At 37.0% G+C, this 19,142-nt stretch overlaps 1 protein-coding gene across 2 annotated transcripts in view; it reads left to right on the plus strand.

Moving 5' to 3' along the window:
* The window catches only part of appb (amyloid beta (A4) precursor protein b), a 23,357-nt gene extending 4,255 nt beyond the window's left edge, over positions 1 to 19,102 (plus strand). The window contains exons 2-17 of one of the 2 annotated variants that reach the window (XM_058786344.1): positions 4,248 to 4,415; positions 5,717 to 5,846; positions 6,120 to 6,232; positions 6,542 to 6,732; positions 7,684 to 7,928; positions 8,132 to 8,302; positions 12,343 to 12,476; positions 13,462 to 13,536; positions 13,820 to 13,978; positions 14,171 to 14,299; positions 14,385 to 14,484; positions 15,558 to 15,761; positions 16,409 to 16,462; positions 16,549 to 16,619; positions 16,727 to 16,873; positions 17,271 to 19,102. In XM_058786344.1, the coding sequence (XP_058642327.1) occupies positions 4,248 to 4,415; positions 5,717 to 5,846; positions 6,120 to 6,232; positions 6,542 to 6,732; positions 7,684 to 7,928; positions 8,132 to 8,302; positions 12,343 to 12,476; positions 13,462 to 13,536; positions 13,820 to 13,978; positions 14,171 to 14,299; positions 14,385 to 14,484; positions 15,558 to 15,761; positions 16,409 to 16,462; positions 16,549 to 16,619; positions 16,727 to 16,873; positions 17,271 to 17,372 (2,193 nt within the window). In that variant the 3' untranslated portion in view covers positions 17,373 to 19,102. The remainder of the gene's footprint in view (positions 1 to 4,247; positions 4,416 to 5,716; positions 5,847 to 6,119; positions 6,233 to 6,541; positions 6,733 to 7,683; positions 7,929 to 8,131; positions 8,303 to 12,342; positions 12,477 to 13,461; positions 13,537 to 13,819; positions 13,979 to 14,170; positions 14,300 to 14,384; positions 14,485 to 15,557; positions 15,762 to 16,408; positions 16,463 to 16,548; positions 16,620 to 16,726; positions 16,874 to 17,270) is intronic. The other variant, XM_058786345.1, reaches the window with a different exon arrangement.
* The last annotated feature ends 40 nt before the right edge of the window (positions 19,103 to 19,142 follow it).

The following is a 19,142-nucleotide window of genomic DNA, read 5'->3' on the forward strand; positions in this document are numbered from 1 at the left end:
ATCACATGCTGTATTATACAGGTGCTTCTCAATAAATTAGAATATCGTGGAAAAGTTCATTTATTTCAGTAATTCAACTCAAATTGTGAAACTCGTGTATTAAATAAATTCAATGCACACAGACTGAAGTAGTTGAAGTCTTTGGTTCTTTTAATTGTGATGATTTTGGCTCACATTTAACAAAAACCCACCAATTCACTATCTCAACAAATTAGAATATGGTGACATGCCAATCAGCTAATCAACTCAAAACACCTGCAAAGGTTTCCTGAGCCTTCAAAATGGTCTCTCAGTTTGGTTCACTAGGCTACACAATCATGGGGAAGACTGCTGATCTGACAGTTCAAGAGGACAATCATTGACACCCTTCACAAGGAGGTTAAGCCACAAACATTCATTGCCAAAGAAGCGGGCTGTTCACAGAGTGCTGTATCCAAGCATGTTAACAGAAAGTTGAGTGGAAGGAAAAAGTGTGGACGAAAAAGATGCACATCCAACCGAGAGAACCGCAGCCTTATGAGGATTGTCAAGCAAAATCGATTCAAGAATTTGGGTGAACTTCACAAGGAATGGACTGAGGCTGGAGTCAAGGCATCAAGAGCCACCACACACAGACGTGTCAAGGAATTTGGCTACAGTTGTCGTATTCCTCTTGTTTAGCCACTCCTGAACCACAGACAACGTCAGAGGCGTCTTACCTGGGCTAAGGAGAAGAGGAACTGGACTGTTGCCCAGTGGTCCAAAGTCCTCTTTTCAGATGAGAGCAAGTTTTGTATTTCATTGGGAAACCAAGGTCCTAGAGTCTGGAGGAAGGGTGGAGAAGCTCATAGCCCAAGTTGCTTGAAGTCCAGTGTTAAGTTTCCACAGTCTGTGATGATTTGGTCCATCTGCTGGTGTTGGTCCATTGTGTTTTTTGAAAACCAAAGTCACTGCACCCGTTTACCAAGAAATTTTGGAGCACTTCATGCTTCCTTCTGCTGATTTCATTTTCCAGCAGGATTTGGCACCTGCCCACACTGCCAAAAGCACCAAAATTTGGTTAAATGACCATGGTGTTGGTGTGCTTGACTGGCCAGCAAACTCACCAGACCTGAAGCCCATAGAGAATCTATGGGGTATTGTCAAGAGGAAAATGAGAAACAAGACACCAAAAAATGCAGATGAGCTGAAGGCCACTGTCAAAGAAACCTGGACTTCCTTACCACCTCAGCAGTGCCACAAACTGATCACCTCCATGCCACGCCGAATTGAGGCAGTAATTAAAGCAAAAGGAGCCCCTACCAAGTATTGAGTACATATACAGTAAATGAACATACTTTCCAGAAGGCCAACAATTCAATAAAAATGTTTTTGTATTGGTCTTAAGAAGTATTCTAATTTGTTGAGATAGTGAATTGGTGGGTTTTTGTTAAATGTGAGCCAAAATCATCACAATTACAAGAACCAAAGACTTAAGCTACTTCAGTCTGTGTGCATTGAATTTATTTAATACACGAGTTTCACAATTTGAGTTGAATTACTGAAATAATTACTGAAATAACTAATAAATTACAGAATGTTTAGCAAACACTGAGGAATCAAATTAATATTAATATTTAAAAAAAAATTAAGGAAAGCCTCCATAGCATAACTTGAGGTAAACGGCAAAGATAACAAGCTTTTCAAAACGAAAACAAAAAGACAAGTAAAACTAAACTGGCTGTCGCTGACAGGACTTGCATGTTTTTTTTTCTACAAGAATACCAACATGTTCACCTTCTCCGGTTTAACAAGCGGCCTTTTACTTTGGCTTGAAAACCAAATCCTCCGTTGCGCTCCATCCGTGGCGCGCACCTTCGCGCTTGTGCTAATGCAGCGAGTATAAACGGAGGTCGGAGCCAGCTCCAAATGGGTTGGGCCTTGTTTAATATGCCCTGCACCAAACCCAACCCTAAACCTACCCTCCCACTTGGAGCTGTCCCAACCTACTTGCGGCATAAGTCCCTCCCACTTGGAGGTCTTCGGGCTGCAGCTATATAGACTTGCTATAAACCAGGCTCTACACCCGAAGCGCTCGCGCTGAAAGCGCCTCTCTTCACGTGATCAGTGAAATCTGACTCCTGCTACAATGTTCCGCGGCTTGGCAGCGCGCGCTGTATGAAGCAGACGCTTTGGAGCTGCGCAGACCATGCACTCGCACACGTGCGACCACTTCAAATTTTTACTCGCACATTCTCAAAAAACAGTCGCAAATGCTTAGTATGAAGAAAAACAAACACTCCTTAGTTATCATAGTTAAATATTTCTGTGTATGATTTAGTTATCATAGTTAAATATTTCTGTGTGTTATTTTTTTTTAAAGAAATTAATACTTTTTTTCAGCAAGGATGCATTAAATTGATCAAAAGTGACAGTAAAATCTTTTACATTGTTACAAAAAAAAATTCCAAATAATTGTTTTGAACTTTTTCACCAAAGAATCCTGAAAAATGTATACAATCTATCAAATGTATACTGAAAAAAATAAATAAAAAAAATGTTTAGTTTCCACAAATGTATTATGGAGTACAACTGTTTTCAATATTAATAAAATACATGTTTTTTGAGCACCAAATCAGCATATTAGAATGATTTATGGAATGATCGTGACACTGAAGGTGTAATGGCTGCTGAAAATTCAGCTTTGTCATCACAGAAATAAAATAAATTTTAAGATATATTAAAATTGAAAACAGTTCTTTTAAAATGTATTGCACAATATTACTGTTTTACTGTATTTTTGATCAAATAAACTCAGCCTTGGTTAGCATATAAGAGGATTCTTTCAAAAACATACAAAAATCTTACAGAGCCCAAACTTTTGAGCTATAGTGTGTGTGTGTGTGTGTGTGTGTGTGTGTGTGTGTGTGTGTGTGTGTGTGTGTGCGCGCGCGTTTTTGTGACAAATGACATACATTTGTATAATGACAAGGGTATGACATAGGTATTACAAGGAGAAGGTGACTTTTCAGGACATTACCCCATGTCCCCACTTTTCAAAACACTTATAAATCACACAGAATGGGGTGTATTGAAAATCTGAAATAGCACAAAATTTCCTGTAAGGGGTAGGGTTAGGTGTAGGGTTGGTGTAGGGCAATAGCACATACAGTTTGTACAGTATAAAAACCATTACGCCTATGGGATGTCCTCACTTTTCACAAAGTGTGTGTGTGTGTGTTTGAGACCCTGGACCACAAAACCAGTCATAAGGGTCAATTTTTAGAAATTTAGATTTATACATCATCTGAAAGCTGAATAAATAAGCTTTCCATCGATGTATGATGTATTGATTTGTTATGATAGGACAGTATTTGGCCGAGATACAACTATTTGAAAATCTGGAATCTGAGGGTGCAAAAAAAATCTAAATATTGAGAAAATCACCTTTAAAGCTGTCCAGATGAAGTTCTTGGCAATGTATATTACTAATCAAAAATTAAGTTTTTATATATTTACAGTAGGAAATTTACAAAATATCTTCATGGAACATGATCTTTACTTAATGTCCTAATGATTTTTGTCATAAAAGAAAAATCAATAATTTTGACCCATACAGTGTATTTTTGGCTATTGCTACAAATATACCCCAGTGAATTGAGACTGGTTTTGTGGTCCAGGGTCACACACACACACACACACATATATATATATATATATATATATATATATATATAAATAAATATTTTATTTAATACCAGGAGATGGCTTCAAAGACGTACTTACCAAAAGCTTTGGTATAATTTGAATAGTCTACTGCTAGCAGGGACGTCAAAAACGTGAAATTAAGCCTGCAAACAGTACAATAATAATCCTATAACCCACCACATAATTTATTCACATCACAGTGCATGCTAAGAACTCACAAACCCAAAATTGTTCAATATGTAAGTGTTTATCTAGTCGACTCTCTGTTTGGCTAGTTGGGACAACATTTGGTGCAATATTGAATCATATTTGTTGAATCCCTGTTCTTCCAAACACAGTTGCTGTTTTTCTTCTTCGCACTGTCATCCTTTCTCTGTCTGTAAGTCAGATTGTACTTAGAACAGTCAATCAATTAAAAAATGTGATCTGATTACTTCAATGATCAGCTGATTAACTAATCAAGTTAATGACAGTTGATGGTATATATCAATATTTGCTGAGAAAAGCCCTCCGCATGAAGACAGCTCATAGGCTTATGTGATAACGGTTCCTCATGTTACCGCTGATTGTGCTGTTGGCAGGTGCCATCGGATGACTCAGTGGGCTTGTTGGCGGAGCCCCAGGTGGCCATGTTTTGTGGGAAACTCAACATGCATATCAACATCCAGAGTGGCAAGTGGGAGCCAGATCCAACTGGCACCAAGAGCTGCATCGGCACCAAAGAGGGCATCCTTCAGTACTGCCAAGAGGTAATGAGAGAGAAAAGAGATAAAAAAAATGAGAATGAGTTCTGCTGCAGTGTCTGTGTTACTTGTCAATAGTTAAACGGATTGTAAAACATTATTGTATCGTGACTGCTTTAGTAATTAATGTCAATTATGTAATAACAATCACAGTAATTAATAGCCAAGGGCCTTCTGAGTATTACGTAAGCACGTCAAGTTCTATTAAGTGGTTGACTCATATGAGTTTTTCAATGGCTGATGATGTTATTTAGATAGCAGTGTGGACGATAGCCAATACAATGCCAATATACTCCACCATTCAGGGGTTTGGGGGTCAGTAAGAATTTTTTAAAGAAATGAATACTTCTATTCAGCTATGATGTGATCAAAAGTATGACAATAAAGACATTTATAATGTTACAAAAGATTTCTATTGTAAATAAATGCTGTTTTTTTGAATGGAGAATCTTGAAAATATTTTAACAGCTTTCATAAAAAATATTAAGTAAGGAACAAAATTTTCAACAATGATAATAATAAAGGAAATATTTCTTGAGCACAAAATCAGCAAATTAGTATGATTTCTGACAGAAATAAATTGCATTTAAAAATGTATTTAAATCAAATTATAAAAAATAATTTAACAATATTACTATTACTATTTAGCTATACTGAATTCAGTCGAATTACACATTCCTCCTATTGACACATTCCTTGTTTTACTGTGCAAAGAGAAATGCACAGTCTGAGGTTCTGGCTGTGATTGAAAATGTGAAGAGAATTTTCAGTTTATAGGGACCAATTCTCAGTATTAACTAATTGCTTATTCGCATGCCTATTATTAACATATTGGCTGTTTATTAGTACTTATAAAGAATATATTGTGCATGACCATATTCTACATCCCTAATCCTACCCAATTCTCAAACATAACAACTATCTTACTAATTATTAATAAGCAGCAAATTAGGATTTTATTGAGCCAAAAGTCATAGTTAAAGGTTTGTTAATGGTTAGAATTGGACCTTAAACTAAAGTGTGACTGAATTTATTAATGCCGACTGGTGATGGGAAAAAAAAGTCATTTAAAAATATGTTTTCAACCACAAATTTTCATTTCAGCACATAACTATTATTTATATTTTCCACATTCTGATATGTATTCTAACTTCCCAATGAATAAAATCAAGGGATCTTTTTTCTCATCGAATAACCTGTTTTACTTGTAAATAGGTCAGATTATGAAAGTAAAATGGGTTGCCAATGGCTTTTCTATTTTCTGTTCAACATCATCTGGTAATTGTGCCCCGTCTTGACTACCACAGGTATACCCAGACCTCCAGATCACTAATGTAGTGGAGGCCAACCAGCCCGTCAGCATCCAGAACTGGTGCAAAATGGGTCGTCACCAGTGCCGCAGTCACACGCGCATTGTGGTCCCCTACCGCTGCCTGGGTATGTATGCGTGTTTACATGAAGACTATCCTTCAACGTGACGCTTACATCAGAGTACTCTGCCACTCCTGGGGTATTAACCTGGATTTGTGGGACATTAAACTAATGCTTTTACCGTGGCTGTTGTGTGATTTCCTATCATCCTTCTGCATCAGATAAGATTAGATTCATCAAAACACAACATTTGCTCAGGACATTTTACCCTCCAAGGTACAAATCAGAAGAAATCTATCTGAGCACCTGGTGAGCAAATGTTTGCTTTTTTTTTATTAGTTGGGGAGTTCGTCAGCGATGCCCTCCTCGTCCCAGATAAATGCAAGTTCCTGCACCAGGAGCGAATGGATATGTGCGAGAGTCACCTGCACTGGCACACAGTGGCCAAAGAGGTCAGAGGTCACACCACATGAGTTTTAAAGCCACACGGAGCTGTAATTTGTGCCAGAACAAACCAGATCCAGCACCTATTTTAGTGGATACCCATCTTACATGCTTCTGATAAGACATTTATGTTAACCAGAAACATCCAAATATATCAATCTTATTTGTATGTTAAATAATGGCGCTGGCCGAATAGGATGTATAATTCATCTCTAGCCACAAGAGTGTTCTACTTATAGCTGTATGATGACTCAGCACCGTATACCTCTCTTGCTTTCGTTCTCGCTCACTCGTTTCCTCTGGCTGACCCTCTGCAGTCCTGCGGTGATCGTTCCATGAATCTCCATGACTACGGCATGCTGCTGCCGTGCGGCATTGACCGTTTCCGTGGTGTAGAGTTTGTGTGCTGCCCTGTGGAGGAGCAGAAGGAGTTAGACAGCGAGGAGCAGGAGGAGGCCAACTCAGATGTGTGGTGGGGCGGCGCAGAGGCCGAGTATACTGACAGCAGGTACACAAACACAAGCGGTTATTCAAAACTCTTACTGACACTGACTTTCACTGATTTTTTGTTACAAATTATGTTATCAAGAGATATATTTAAATTATAAAAATAAATAAAACATTTAAAATAACAGATTTTTTTACAATTTACTGTGTTCCCCCTTTGCTTTAATAACTGCAGCATTTGAGCTGCATGAACTCATTTACACAAGTTTGTGTAAAATCTGATGATTATGTTCTCTAGCCTGATTTGGGAACGATGAAAGGCATCCTCTACAGCAAAAATATATATTTTGAGGGTATAAACATTTAATTGAAAATAAATTCAGTTTCAACTTTCAAATAACAAAATATTTTGCCAAATGTACTTTGAAGTGGCAAGGGAATACATTTCTAAAAATGCATTATGAGTAAATGCAAAATATTTTTTTCAGTAAATGTTTTGGACAGTATATTGAAATTGAAAATATATGAAAATGGCCAAAAATGTGTGAGGAAATACAAGTAACTTATTGTAAATATTTTAAAAAAAAATCTATATTAGTAATATATTTTTGGCTATTTATGTATAATATAATATAATAATACAAATATATCTAATGAAGTGAAATTGAAATAATATATCTAATTATTTTTGCCGTATGTGATATTTGTGCTTTAACTGAAGAATATTTAACCAAAATAAATAATATAAATTGAAATATTATAAAGATATTATTTTTGCCATATGTGATATTTGTGAACAAAGAAGTTCACATGAGCAGTGTCATCAACTTGATTAGTGCCTAAGAAATAAATATTTTCTTAAATATTTCACGTCCATATGTAATGTTTAAAATTTTTCACACTCCTATGAATCTATTCATTTTCTGGTTTAAATTATATTCTGAATCCCATATCTTCAGTGTGTAGTTTTAGAATGTATTAGTCATCATCTTCATACATTTTTGTATCACAGCATACTTAGAGAACAGTCCCCAACCAAACCTGAGCCTGCTGTGACTGAGGATGATGAGGATATCAACAATGAGGAAGAGGAAGTCTGGGATAACGATGAAGATGGTGATGGTGAAGATGATGACGATGAGGAAGATGACGATGAAGACACAACTGATGAACAAGACACCAGTGAGCAGACCTCCAACGTTGCCATGACAACCACCACCACTACCACAACAGAGTCTATAGAGGAGGTTGTGCGAGGTGAGATTTCTGTATGCATATATGTCCATATATTCACATTATACATTTCAGTGGTACATTTCCAAACATTAGAACTACAATGAGCTCATGTGGCATTTCAGGACAAAGTTTGAATCATCATTGTGTAGTTCCTTAAATGGGCAAAACTTGACGAAAACCTATGAACACTTAAACAAATCCACTGAGTGTCTCTTCCCCATCAGCGGTATGCTGGGCCCCTCCTCGGTCGGGGCCGTGCCATGCTAAGCTATCCCGCTGGTATTTTGTGGTGCAGACGGGCCGATGCACCCCCTTCATGTTTGGGGGCTGCGGGGGTAACCGCAATAACTTTGAATCTGAGGAGTACTGCATGGCAGTCTGCAGCAGCAGCGTGTGTAAGTCCAGACGTCTCCTGAGAGGAAGTTCATCTCTCCGCTCACCAGCACATTGCCTCTTTCTCACTTTCTTCGCTTCATTCGTGCCAAACTCACAAGCTCAGCAGATGGCTGGATGCTTTAGCTCGCATGGATTACAGGTCTCTGTGAGGTGACTGTATAGGCAGAGCGTCTTGTTCTTTTAGTTTAACCTCCTGCTGACTTTTCTGAGCACTCAAACTTTTCTTTAACTCTCCATCTGTGTCTCCTGAATCTACAGAACCATGGTAAAAGAAAAATAATATTATTGTGGTTAACACTGGTTGTAGGGCTGAGTGGTGTGAGAGTAGTTAGTTTTAATGTTTGATACTGTTCTGACTTTAACAAGTGTTAGATAACGGGGAAACTGTCTGGGCACTGATGCTGGGTTTAATATATTTTAATATACAGTGGGTACGGAAAGTATTCAGACCCCCTTAAATTTTTCACTCTTTGTTATATTGCAGCCATTTGCTAAAATCATTTAAGTTCTTTTTTTTTCCTCAATGTACACACAGCACCCCATATTGACAGAAAAACACAGAATTGTTGACATTTTTGCAGATTTATTAAAAAAGAAAAACTGAAATATCACATGGTCCTAAGTATTCAGACCCTTTGCTCAGTATTTAGTAGAAGCACCCTTTTGATCTAATACAGCCATGAGTCTTTTGGGAAAGATGCAACAAGTTTTTCACACCTGGATTTGGGGATCCTCTGCCATTCCTCCTTGCAGATCCTCTCCAGTTCTGTCAGGTTGGATGGTAGCGTTGGTGGACAGCCATTTTAGGTCTCTCAGAGATGCTCAATTGGGTTTAAGTCAGGGCTCTGGCTGGGCCATTCAAGAACAGTCACGGAGTTGTTGTGAAGCCACTCCTTCGTTATTTTAGCTGTGTGCTTAGGGTCATTGTCTTGTTGGAAGGTAAACCTTCGGCCCAGTCTGAGGTCCTGAGCACTCTGGAGAAGGTTTTCGTCCAGGATATCCCTGTACTTGGCCGCATTCATCTTTCCCTCGATTGCAACCAGTCGTCCTGTCCCTGCAGCTGAAAAACACCCCACAGCATGATGCTGCCACCACCATGCTTCACTGTTGGGACTGTATTGGACAGGTGATGAGCAGTGCCTGGTTTTCTCCACACATACCGCTTAGAATTAAGGCCAGAAAGTTCTATCTTGGTCTCATCAGACCAGAGAATCTTATTTCTCACCAACTTGGAGTCCTTCAGGTGTTTTTTAGGAGAGGCTCACTGAGGAGAGGCTTCCGTCGGGCCACTCTGCCATAAAACCCCGACTGGTGGAGGGCTGCAGTGATGGTTGACTTTCTCCCATCTCCCGACTGCATCTCTGGAGCTCAGCCACAGTGATCTTTGGGTTCTTCTTTACCTCTCTCACCAAGGCTCTTCTCCCCCGATAGCTCAGTTTGGCCGGACGGCCAGCTCTAGGAAGGGTTCTGGTCGTCCCAAACGTCTTCCATTTAAGGATTATGGAGGCCACTGTGCTCTTAGGAACCTTAAGTGCAGCAGAAATTTTTTTTGTAACCTTGGCCAGATCTGTGCCTTGCCACAATTCTGTCTCTGAGCTCTTCAGGCAGTTCCTTTGACCTCATGATTCTCATTTGCTCTGACATGCACTGTGAGCTGTAAGGTCTTATATAGACAGGTGTGTGGCTTTCCTAATCAAGTCCAATCACTATAATCAAACACAGCTGGACTCAAATGAAGGTGTAGAACCATCTCAAGGATGATCAGAAGAAATGGACAGCACCTGAGTTAAATATATGAGTGTCACAGCAAAGGGTCTGAATACTTAGGACCATGTGATATTTCAGTTTTTCTTTTTTAATAAATCTGCAAAAATGTCAACAATTCTGTGTTTTTCTGTCAACATGGAGTGCTGTGTGTACATTAATGAGGAAAAAAATGAACTTAAATGATTTTAGCAAATGGCTGCAATATAACAAAGAGTGAAAAATTTAAGGGGTCTGAATACTTTCCGTACTCACCGTATGTATGTATGTGTGTGTGTGTGTGTGTGTGTGTGTGTGTGTGTATGTGTGTATATATATATATATATATATATAAAATCCATGCATACATGTTACATATTTGAATACAAAGATACATACATATATATATATATATATATATATATATATATATATACACACACACACACACACACACACACACACAGCTGGATAGATTCCAAATTACACGACAAAAATTGTAGTTAGTACGTTAGTAATTCATTATATTACACATTTTAGGTAATATATTTGATTACTTTTAGATTAATTTTGACCTGTTTAAATGTAATATATATATATATATATATATATATATATATATATATATATATATATATATATGTGTATATATATATATGTGTGTGTGTGTGTGTTCAAATGAGATTTAATTATAAAAACAGGCAAGAGAGCATAGTTATAATAATATGTAAATACACTATGAAACAAATTTTAATAAGAGGTTTGTTTCACTTTTATTTTTAATGTTTCTTTATAAAGTTTGTTAAGAGTGCTCAAAACTAAAAAATATGTTGACAGCTTATACAAGCTAATCTGTTATTACTCATGCATGAAAATTACATGGTACATAATACTGCATAATACTGAGCTAAGAACAGTTTAACATAAACAATTACAAAAAGTGAGTCATCCAAAACTTCAGAAGTGTACATTGGATGATTATTGTCTTTTATTAATAGTCCCACAATGTTATGGATGCTCCAAAAAGGACAAGAATATTACAGAATGTTATAGAAACTTCTAGAATGTTCCTATCCTTGCAAAAGCAGAATATCTTTAAAAAATGAGATAGACAGACAGACAGACAGATAGATAGGTAGGTAGATAGACAGACAGACAGATAGATAGATTCAAAAGTCTTTAACTAATAGTATTTTTATTTAGATTTTTTTATCTAGATGAAAATGCTTTCAATGCTGTAGTTAGTTTTTTTTGTGTGTGTGTTTTTTTGTGTCAGCATCCAGAGGCTTTCGAATAGATACAAATTTGATAGCGTGAATGTTTGTTTGTGCTTTTGTCTGTTTTGAGAACACCTGCATCTCAGTGAGTGTATTTCTTAAACTGCTGAACACTGCATTTCTGTACGTCCCTCCCCCATTCTCTCTCTCCGTGTGCGTTTATCTCTGTGTGTGGGCCAGTGATGGAGCTGTAGTCGGCCTCTGGTCAGACCAGTCTGTGGCAGCGGTTCAGTGGGCGGTTTCCGCTCGGTTAGGCACAATGCTGGACTCTGTGGGAAAGTGACAGCGGAGCAGCCCTCATCCTGACAGGGCATATTCCTCGCAGCCAGTTTGACTGTTCCCGCATGCTCGCTGTCAGAATGTGTCACAGCAGCTTCACAGGAGCTGCTACAGTACACGCACATGAAATACAGCTCTCGCACGCTCCACACACACACAGCGGCACAAAAAAAAGTATTTGGACACTTATGCAACACTTAAAATTGTCACTTCATTATAAAATATCAAACCACCTTGCATTTATTTAGTAATTTTGTCAGGTTTAAAATAGTAAAACAGTAAACATAATGTTTAAAATTAAGACATTTTACTTTTACTGGAACATATCTGCATGTCGTTTTAAAATTAAAACTGAAAACTCCTTGCTTTTTGAATACTTTTAAATTATTGATGCACATTATTATAAATTAGGTTCTGCATATTTATATATATGTTTTCTACTAAATGCAGTCATATTCATATATTATTAAGTGTCTTAAGTGTCAAAACACTTTTTGTGGTCACTGTATATACACACTCTTTTAACTCTCTGAGTGCACCTAAAATATGCAATATAGCAACCTTTGGCAAAAGCAATCTCACATGTTTCTGTCTCTGCTAACCAATTTTAACCTGCACTTGAACTAGCTGTTCTTTCCCAGGAGTCTTTGCTCTCTTTGCCGTAAGGAAGATTCTCTGGCTCATATATATCTGGGGGGGTTTTTTGGCTTTCACTGAACAAGAGTTCTCACTTTCTCTAGTGCCGACCATGGCCCCGAGCCCTGCTGATGCTGTGGATCGTTACCTGGAAGCTCCAGGAGATGTGAATGAGCACACCCGCTTCCAGAAGGCAAAGGAGAGCCTGGAGGCCAAACACAGAGAGAAAATGTCAGAGGTGGGAACCTGAGTAGAGTGATACGTTTGCAGTGGGGCAAAGTTCTTTTACAAAAACAGGGTGGTGGAAGTAGGGCTGGACAATAGCGCTAAAAATATTTAATAGGATTCAATATGTATGTTTATGTATATGAGTGTGTTTCAATGGTGATTTTTTTTTAATCATAGGAACCATCATTTCAACCCAAAGTTGTAGATTTAAAAAGGTTATTGCAGGAAATAAAGTTTTCCACACCATTTTTCACTAAATTAACAAGAGAAAATAATATATTTAATCATTTTCATTAATGTGCACAATGGTTTGTAGTAATAAATAGCTGTCTTTGTCTACATATGTATTTTAGTAAAATATTTAAAGCATAAAAATGAAACATGGATTCCCGTGAACAGTTTTAGTAATGTTGTCTAAATAAAAAAGCTAAATCAGAGTTTGAGTAGCAGTAGTAAATTTTATATTTTAGAGAATTAGAATTAGAAATTAATTTTAATAAATATCTATCTATTAATCTGTCTATATTAAATCTTAGTAAAATAAATAAATAAATAAATACATTTTGTAATAAAGCAACATTTACCTATTTACTACATATATGTTTTACTAAAACATTTAAAACATAAAAATGAAAGGTGAACAATTTGAGTGAGGAAACAAATAAATTGCTAAATCAGAGTTTTGAATCAGTTCAGTGAAACTGACAGTTTGAAGCAATTCATTCAAATGTATCAACCATTTATTTAAAACTCGACTGCATTTTTGTAATTTTATTTTGTTTAAAAAAAACTGTAAAATATTGTATTTCAAAATATAGTATTAAAGTGCTATTAACAATAAATGAATATGTAGTTAGGAGCAATTATTTATTAATGCATTAGTTTTTAATTCTTTATTATATTATATTACATTATATTGTGTATTACCATTGTACATGTCCAAAAAGACATTCATTTGATGACTCTGTCCTTCCTTTTCTCTTATCTCTGTTCAGGTGATGAGAGAATGGGAGGAGGCAGAGAGACAGGCGAAGAATCTTCCTCGTGCTGATAAGAAGACCATAATTCAGGTAGCCTCTCAGCTCTTAAAAATGTGAATGGGATATGTTGGCTGATGATTCATAAGCAGTGAACGGTGGAGAGTAAACAACATTTATTGATCATATAATATAGCGATTTGTGAATCTGTTATATAAAGCACTTAGCGGGGTTGCGGTTCAAGTGCATTCAGATTTAGCAGTGCAGCATACATTAAAGTGGAGGGTGGATTTTCAAGGGGATTGAAAGGCTTGCGGTTTTTTATACTTCAGAATTAAATGGCTGCTGGCTTTGTGTTCATTCGTGTTTCTATAGCGCTTCCAGGAGAAGGTGGAGGCGTTGGAGAAGGAAGCGGCCGGGGAGAGACAGCAGCTGGTAGAAACCCACATGGCACGCGTGGAAGCTCTGCTGAACGACCGTCGCCGCCAGGCTTTGGAAAGCTACCTTAGTGCCCTGCAATCTGACCAGCCTCGGGTATTCACACACAACCATAGTGCTGAACTACAAACAAAATGACATATGTTGCACAAATGTGTTTACAGTAGTAATTAGTATCATTTGTTTGTCACAGTGTCTCGCATCTGCTAATCTAATATCTGTGTTATGGATAAATGGCAACTGCTAACCTAGAAAAACCTGTTTTGTCCTGTGTCTCGTCTTATACAGACTCGGCAGGTCCTCAATCTGTTGAAGAAGTACATACGAGCGGAGCAGAAGGACAGGCAGCACACTCTCAAACACTTTGAGCATGTGCGAGAAGTGGATCCAAAGAAGGCATCTCAGATTCGGCCTTTTGTAAGATTGTCAAGCTGTTCTTTCCTACTTCAGACATAAAATGTGTTGACACTTCAGACTTCAGTTTGACCGCTTGTGCCCATAGGTGATGACCCACCTGCGTGTGATTGAAGAACGCATGAACCAATCCTTGGGGTACCTCTACAAGGTGCCACAAGTGGCTAATGAAATCCAGGACCAAGTGGGTGAGTGTGAGGCGGTTTATTTAGCGCTAAATTCACTCGCATATCATGTATGGATATCATGTGATTTCAAACTGGGAAGTGGGAACCACAAAAAGTTTGGGGGAGAATAAAAAAAAACATTTAATAGTAAGAAAAATATTAAGAAAAAACAAAAGTGAAAAATCTAAAAAACAACCAACAAGCAAATATGCACATAAAATGTATCTCTGTTCATCTCTTTTTCCTGCAATACACATACATTAGCGTTCAAACGTTTTTTTAAGTCTTTTATACTCACGAAGGCTGCATTTATTTTAATATATTTTAAAATGTGATTTATTCCTGTGATAGTAAAGCTAAATTTTCAGCAGCCATTACTCTAGTCTTCAGTGTCGCATGATCCTTCATAAATCATTCTAATATGCTGATTTTGGGGCTCAAGAAACATTTATTATTATTATCATTTTTGAAAACATTAGTGATGTTTAATATTTTTATGAGAAACCTGATACTTTTTTTTCAAGATTTTTCATGGATATAAAGTTCAAAAGAACAGCATTGTTTTGAAATAGAAATCTTTACAAAAGAATATCTTTACTGTCACTTTTGAATTTAATGCATCCTTGATTTTCGAGAATGTGAATTGCAGCATTTTCTGTAAATGTAACTGCGTGGAAATTATATTTACTACAAACATGCTATACTGCTATAAAACATGCTATTAAAATTAGTGCTGTCAAACGATTAATCGCATTCAAAATAAAAGTTTTTGTTTACATAATATATGTGTTTGTACGGTGTATATTTATTATGTATATATAAACACACACACCTGTTTATATATTAAATATATTTATATATGATATAATCTATATGAATATAAATATATACATCTAAATATTTTCAAAATATATGCTGTATGTGTATATATGTGTATACACAGTACACACACATATATTATGTAAACAAAAACTTTTATTTTGGATGTGATTAATCGCGATTAATCATTTGACAGCACTAATTAACATGTTTGAACCTGTTTTAACAAGTGTTGAAAACCCTTGATTAAGGTCTCTCATTCTTTCTTTCTCCAGCTTTACTGATTCAGCGTGACCAGGCTGAAGTCACCCAGCAGTTGTCGTCTCTCCAGAGTAAGATGAGGGTGAGCTATGGGAACGACGCCCTGATGCCTGACCTGCCTGACAGCACCACTCCCCTGGACACCCTGCCACCGGAGCAGGACGGCCTGGGCTTCATCCACCCTGAAAGCTTCAACCAGGCCAACACTGACAACCATGGTAAACATTTGCACACTGAATGCTGTAACTGAACTGCCAACTTTTAAAAGGCCCATTTTCATGATCACCATAAACAGATATTGAGTAACCAGTAATATACAACTATACACTGCTGTTCAAAAGTTCAGTGTCATTTAGATTTTTCTTTTTTATAAAATAATGATCGAAATGAGACGGTAAAGACATTTATAATTAGTGCTGTCAAACGATTAATCGCAATTAATTGCATCCAAAATAAAGGTTTTTGGTTACATAATATATATGTGTGTGTACTTAGTATATTTATTATGTACATATAAATACACACACATGCATGTGTATATACTTAAAAAATATATTTTACGTTTATATATTAAATATATTTATATATGATATAATTTATATGAATATATAAATATATACATGTAAATATTTTCAAAATATATGCTGTATGTGTGCGTCTTTATTTCTATATAATAAATATACACAGTACACACAGTATATTATGTAAACAATCGTGAGAAAAAAAAAAGGAGCACAAAGGTTTCCAATACTGATAATTAGAAATGTACCTTTAAAAATCTTCCCAAGCCCAAAAATTCGAAAAGTATTGGAAATAATACAGAAACCTTACATTGTTTCTGAAAAGCTTTTTTTGTCTTGTTCAGTTGAACCCGTAGATGCCCGTCCAATTCCAGATAGGGGTCTGCCTACGAGACCCGGTAAGTGTGTATATGTTATTTTCACCCATTGTTTTGTTTAATATCATATGTCTAATTTTTATGTTCATATGTGTTGTTGGTTTTAGAGATTCCAAAGGTTCGGCTGGACATTGAGGAAAGGCACAACGCTGGTTATGATGTTCGTGACAAGAGACTGGTACGATAATTTACTCAAATATTTAGCTAAAAAATATATAGATATAAAATATAGGTATCTAATACTTCATATTATAGAAAGTAATAATTGTGTTTGTGTTGAATCAGATGTTCCTTGCAGAAGACATGGGCTCTAATAAGGGGGCAATCATTGGGCTGATGGTGGGTGGAGTTGTCATCGCTACTGTGATTGTAATCACTCTTGTTATGCTAAGGAAGAAGCAGTACACTTCCATTCACCATGGAGTTATTGAGGTGAGACACAACATATTATAAACATATGAAGACTTCAGGACTTCATTTCATTTAGATTTCATTTAGCTTAAATGTAGGCTACTCTAAGATTATTAAGATTTTTAATGCTCAAAATATTTATTTGCCATGTGTGTATCCACTAATCATAACGAAATAAAAACAAAGCTAAATGGAAAATTTTAAATAATAATAATAATAATAATAATAATAATAAGCACATCAAATTACTGAAACCTTATAATTAGAAAAGAAAAAAATGGAACTATATAAGTGAAGGGTCAAATTAGTAAAAGTTCAAAATAATGAATACTAATAGTATATAAATAAACACTGCTGGAAATCTTAGTCTAGGTCTGAGCAAACACTTTTAATCACTACCTCATTTTTTCTGTGTCAGGTGGATGCAGCGGTGACCCCTGAGGAACGTCATCTCACTAAGATGCAGCAGAATGGCTATGAGAACCCCACCTACAAGTTCTTCGAGCAGATGCAGAACTAAAGAACCACTTCAGATCCCCACACTCCCCATCACCATCACCATCCCACTGCATCAGGACAGTGAATGCAGACTGATCCCTCATACACAATATCACTCAGCTCTTGTCACCATGGAAATGAGAGTGGCTTCCATCACCTGACCATTTCATCCAATCGAACGAGCACTCACTCAGTTTGCACAGAAGAGTGATGTGTCATTGCCGCCCATCCAGCCATCTGTCAGTACGATGGTCCATCTGTGCGCTCCCATGACTGTCCATCACAGCACTGTGTGGTGAACGAGCTGTTTTCTTTGCCCGTGCTTTCCTTCTTACCCATGATCCTCTAAACCATCTATAGTTTTTTTTTTCTCTCCGCTCTCTCTCTCTCTCTCGACCATTTTTGTTCCCCTCCAGAACTTCTTTAAGCACTTACATCTCCTCTTTTGTTTGCACGTTTCCTTCCTCCTTCTCCTTCCTTCCTTTTTCCTGGGCACTCAAATGACGCGGTGCTGTGTTTGGCTACATGAGGCTCCAACCGCAAACAACCAGATGCCGAATAATGTACTCATTGTTAAACTTTCCATTCAGGTTTTTTTTTTGGAAAAAAAAAAAAGCAAAAAAATATATATTAAAAAATCCATACATTAAAAAAACAAAAAAAACATTTACAGAGATAAGAAATGAATGTTTGTTTTTATTTTGTGTGTAATATGTATTGAATTAAGGCAGAAACTAGCTGTATCTATATAGTGCATGGCAATTTTAACAGAGAGACGGTTTCTGGATCCAGGCGCAGACTTTGACCTCTCTCTCATGTAGAGATTTTAGCTGGATTGTACATTTTATTGTCTTCTTGTGATCATATTTTAAATAAGTGAAAAATATCTGCTTGGCTACATCGTCACAGGGACATGCTTTAATCGAAGTGTGCTTTTTCTTTCTTTTGGACCATGCCACGCACACTTAAATGGTTGCATGGGGCTGGAAAAAGATGTATGTATTGTATTATGAAGTGTAATATTAGCCCACGTTTTGGTTCGTTAACGTTCTACACACTCTTTGTTTTTAGGGAAGGGTCTAGGCCCTTTTTGCCTCATGAAGTTTTATTCCATGTCGGGATTTGGTATGGGGCCGGGATTAGGGAAGGGAGGTATGGAGTGGTGGTGGGATTTTGCTTCAGAAATAGCCACCATTTTCAGATTGTGTGAATTTTGTCCCACTTTCCCCTCTTTGTATTCCCCCAGTGTCTGTGATATTCACGAACACATTTTGGGACAGAAACACCTCACCTTCTCCCCCTCTTTTATTGTTTCACTGAAGTATCTCATAGCACCTTACAGGCCAGAGCAGGTAGGAAGGAACGGGTAGATATGAAATATAAATGTAACGCGGTCTTTTGAAATGACCTCTCGAGAGTTATTGTAAAAGTGCCACGATGTCGAAGGAAATTGTGAATTGTTGTAAAATACGTTGTATGAGACACACAGCCATTAAACGAGTCAAACATTGTGCAGTTATGTCACAGTGCACACTGCTCATTACGTTCCTGTATAGAATTACCTTAGCTCTAAAATCTGGTGTTGTGCTGATTAGTGGATACTCTGAGGTGAGTGTCTGTGGTCAGTAGGGAGCAAAGAAAGCTCTTTCTGTGACTTTTTCCTTCAGTATCTATTCAAATCATTGGCTTAGAAGGGGAAAAGCTTTCTACAACACTGTAACCCATGAATAAAGTTTTGAATGTACATACAAACTCCTTGTAATGTGTTGCTTGCTGCACAAAACAAGATAGA

Source organism: Onychostoma macrolepis, chromosome 09 (assembly GCF_012432095.1).
Source record: "Onychostoma macrolepis isolate SWU-2019 chromosome 09, ASM1243209v1, whole genome shotgun sequence".
NCBI lineage: Eukaryota > Metazoa > Chordata > Actinopteri > Cypriniformes > Cyprinidae > Onychostoma > Onychostoma macrolepis.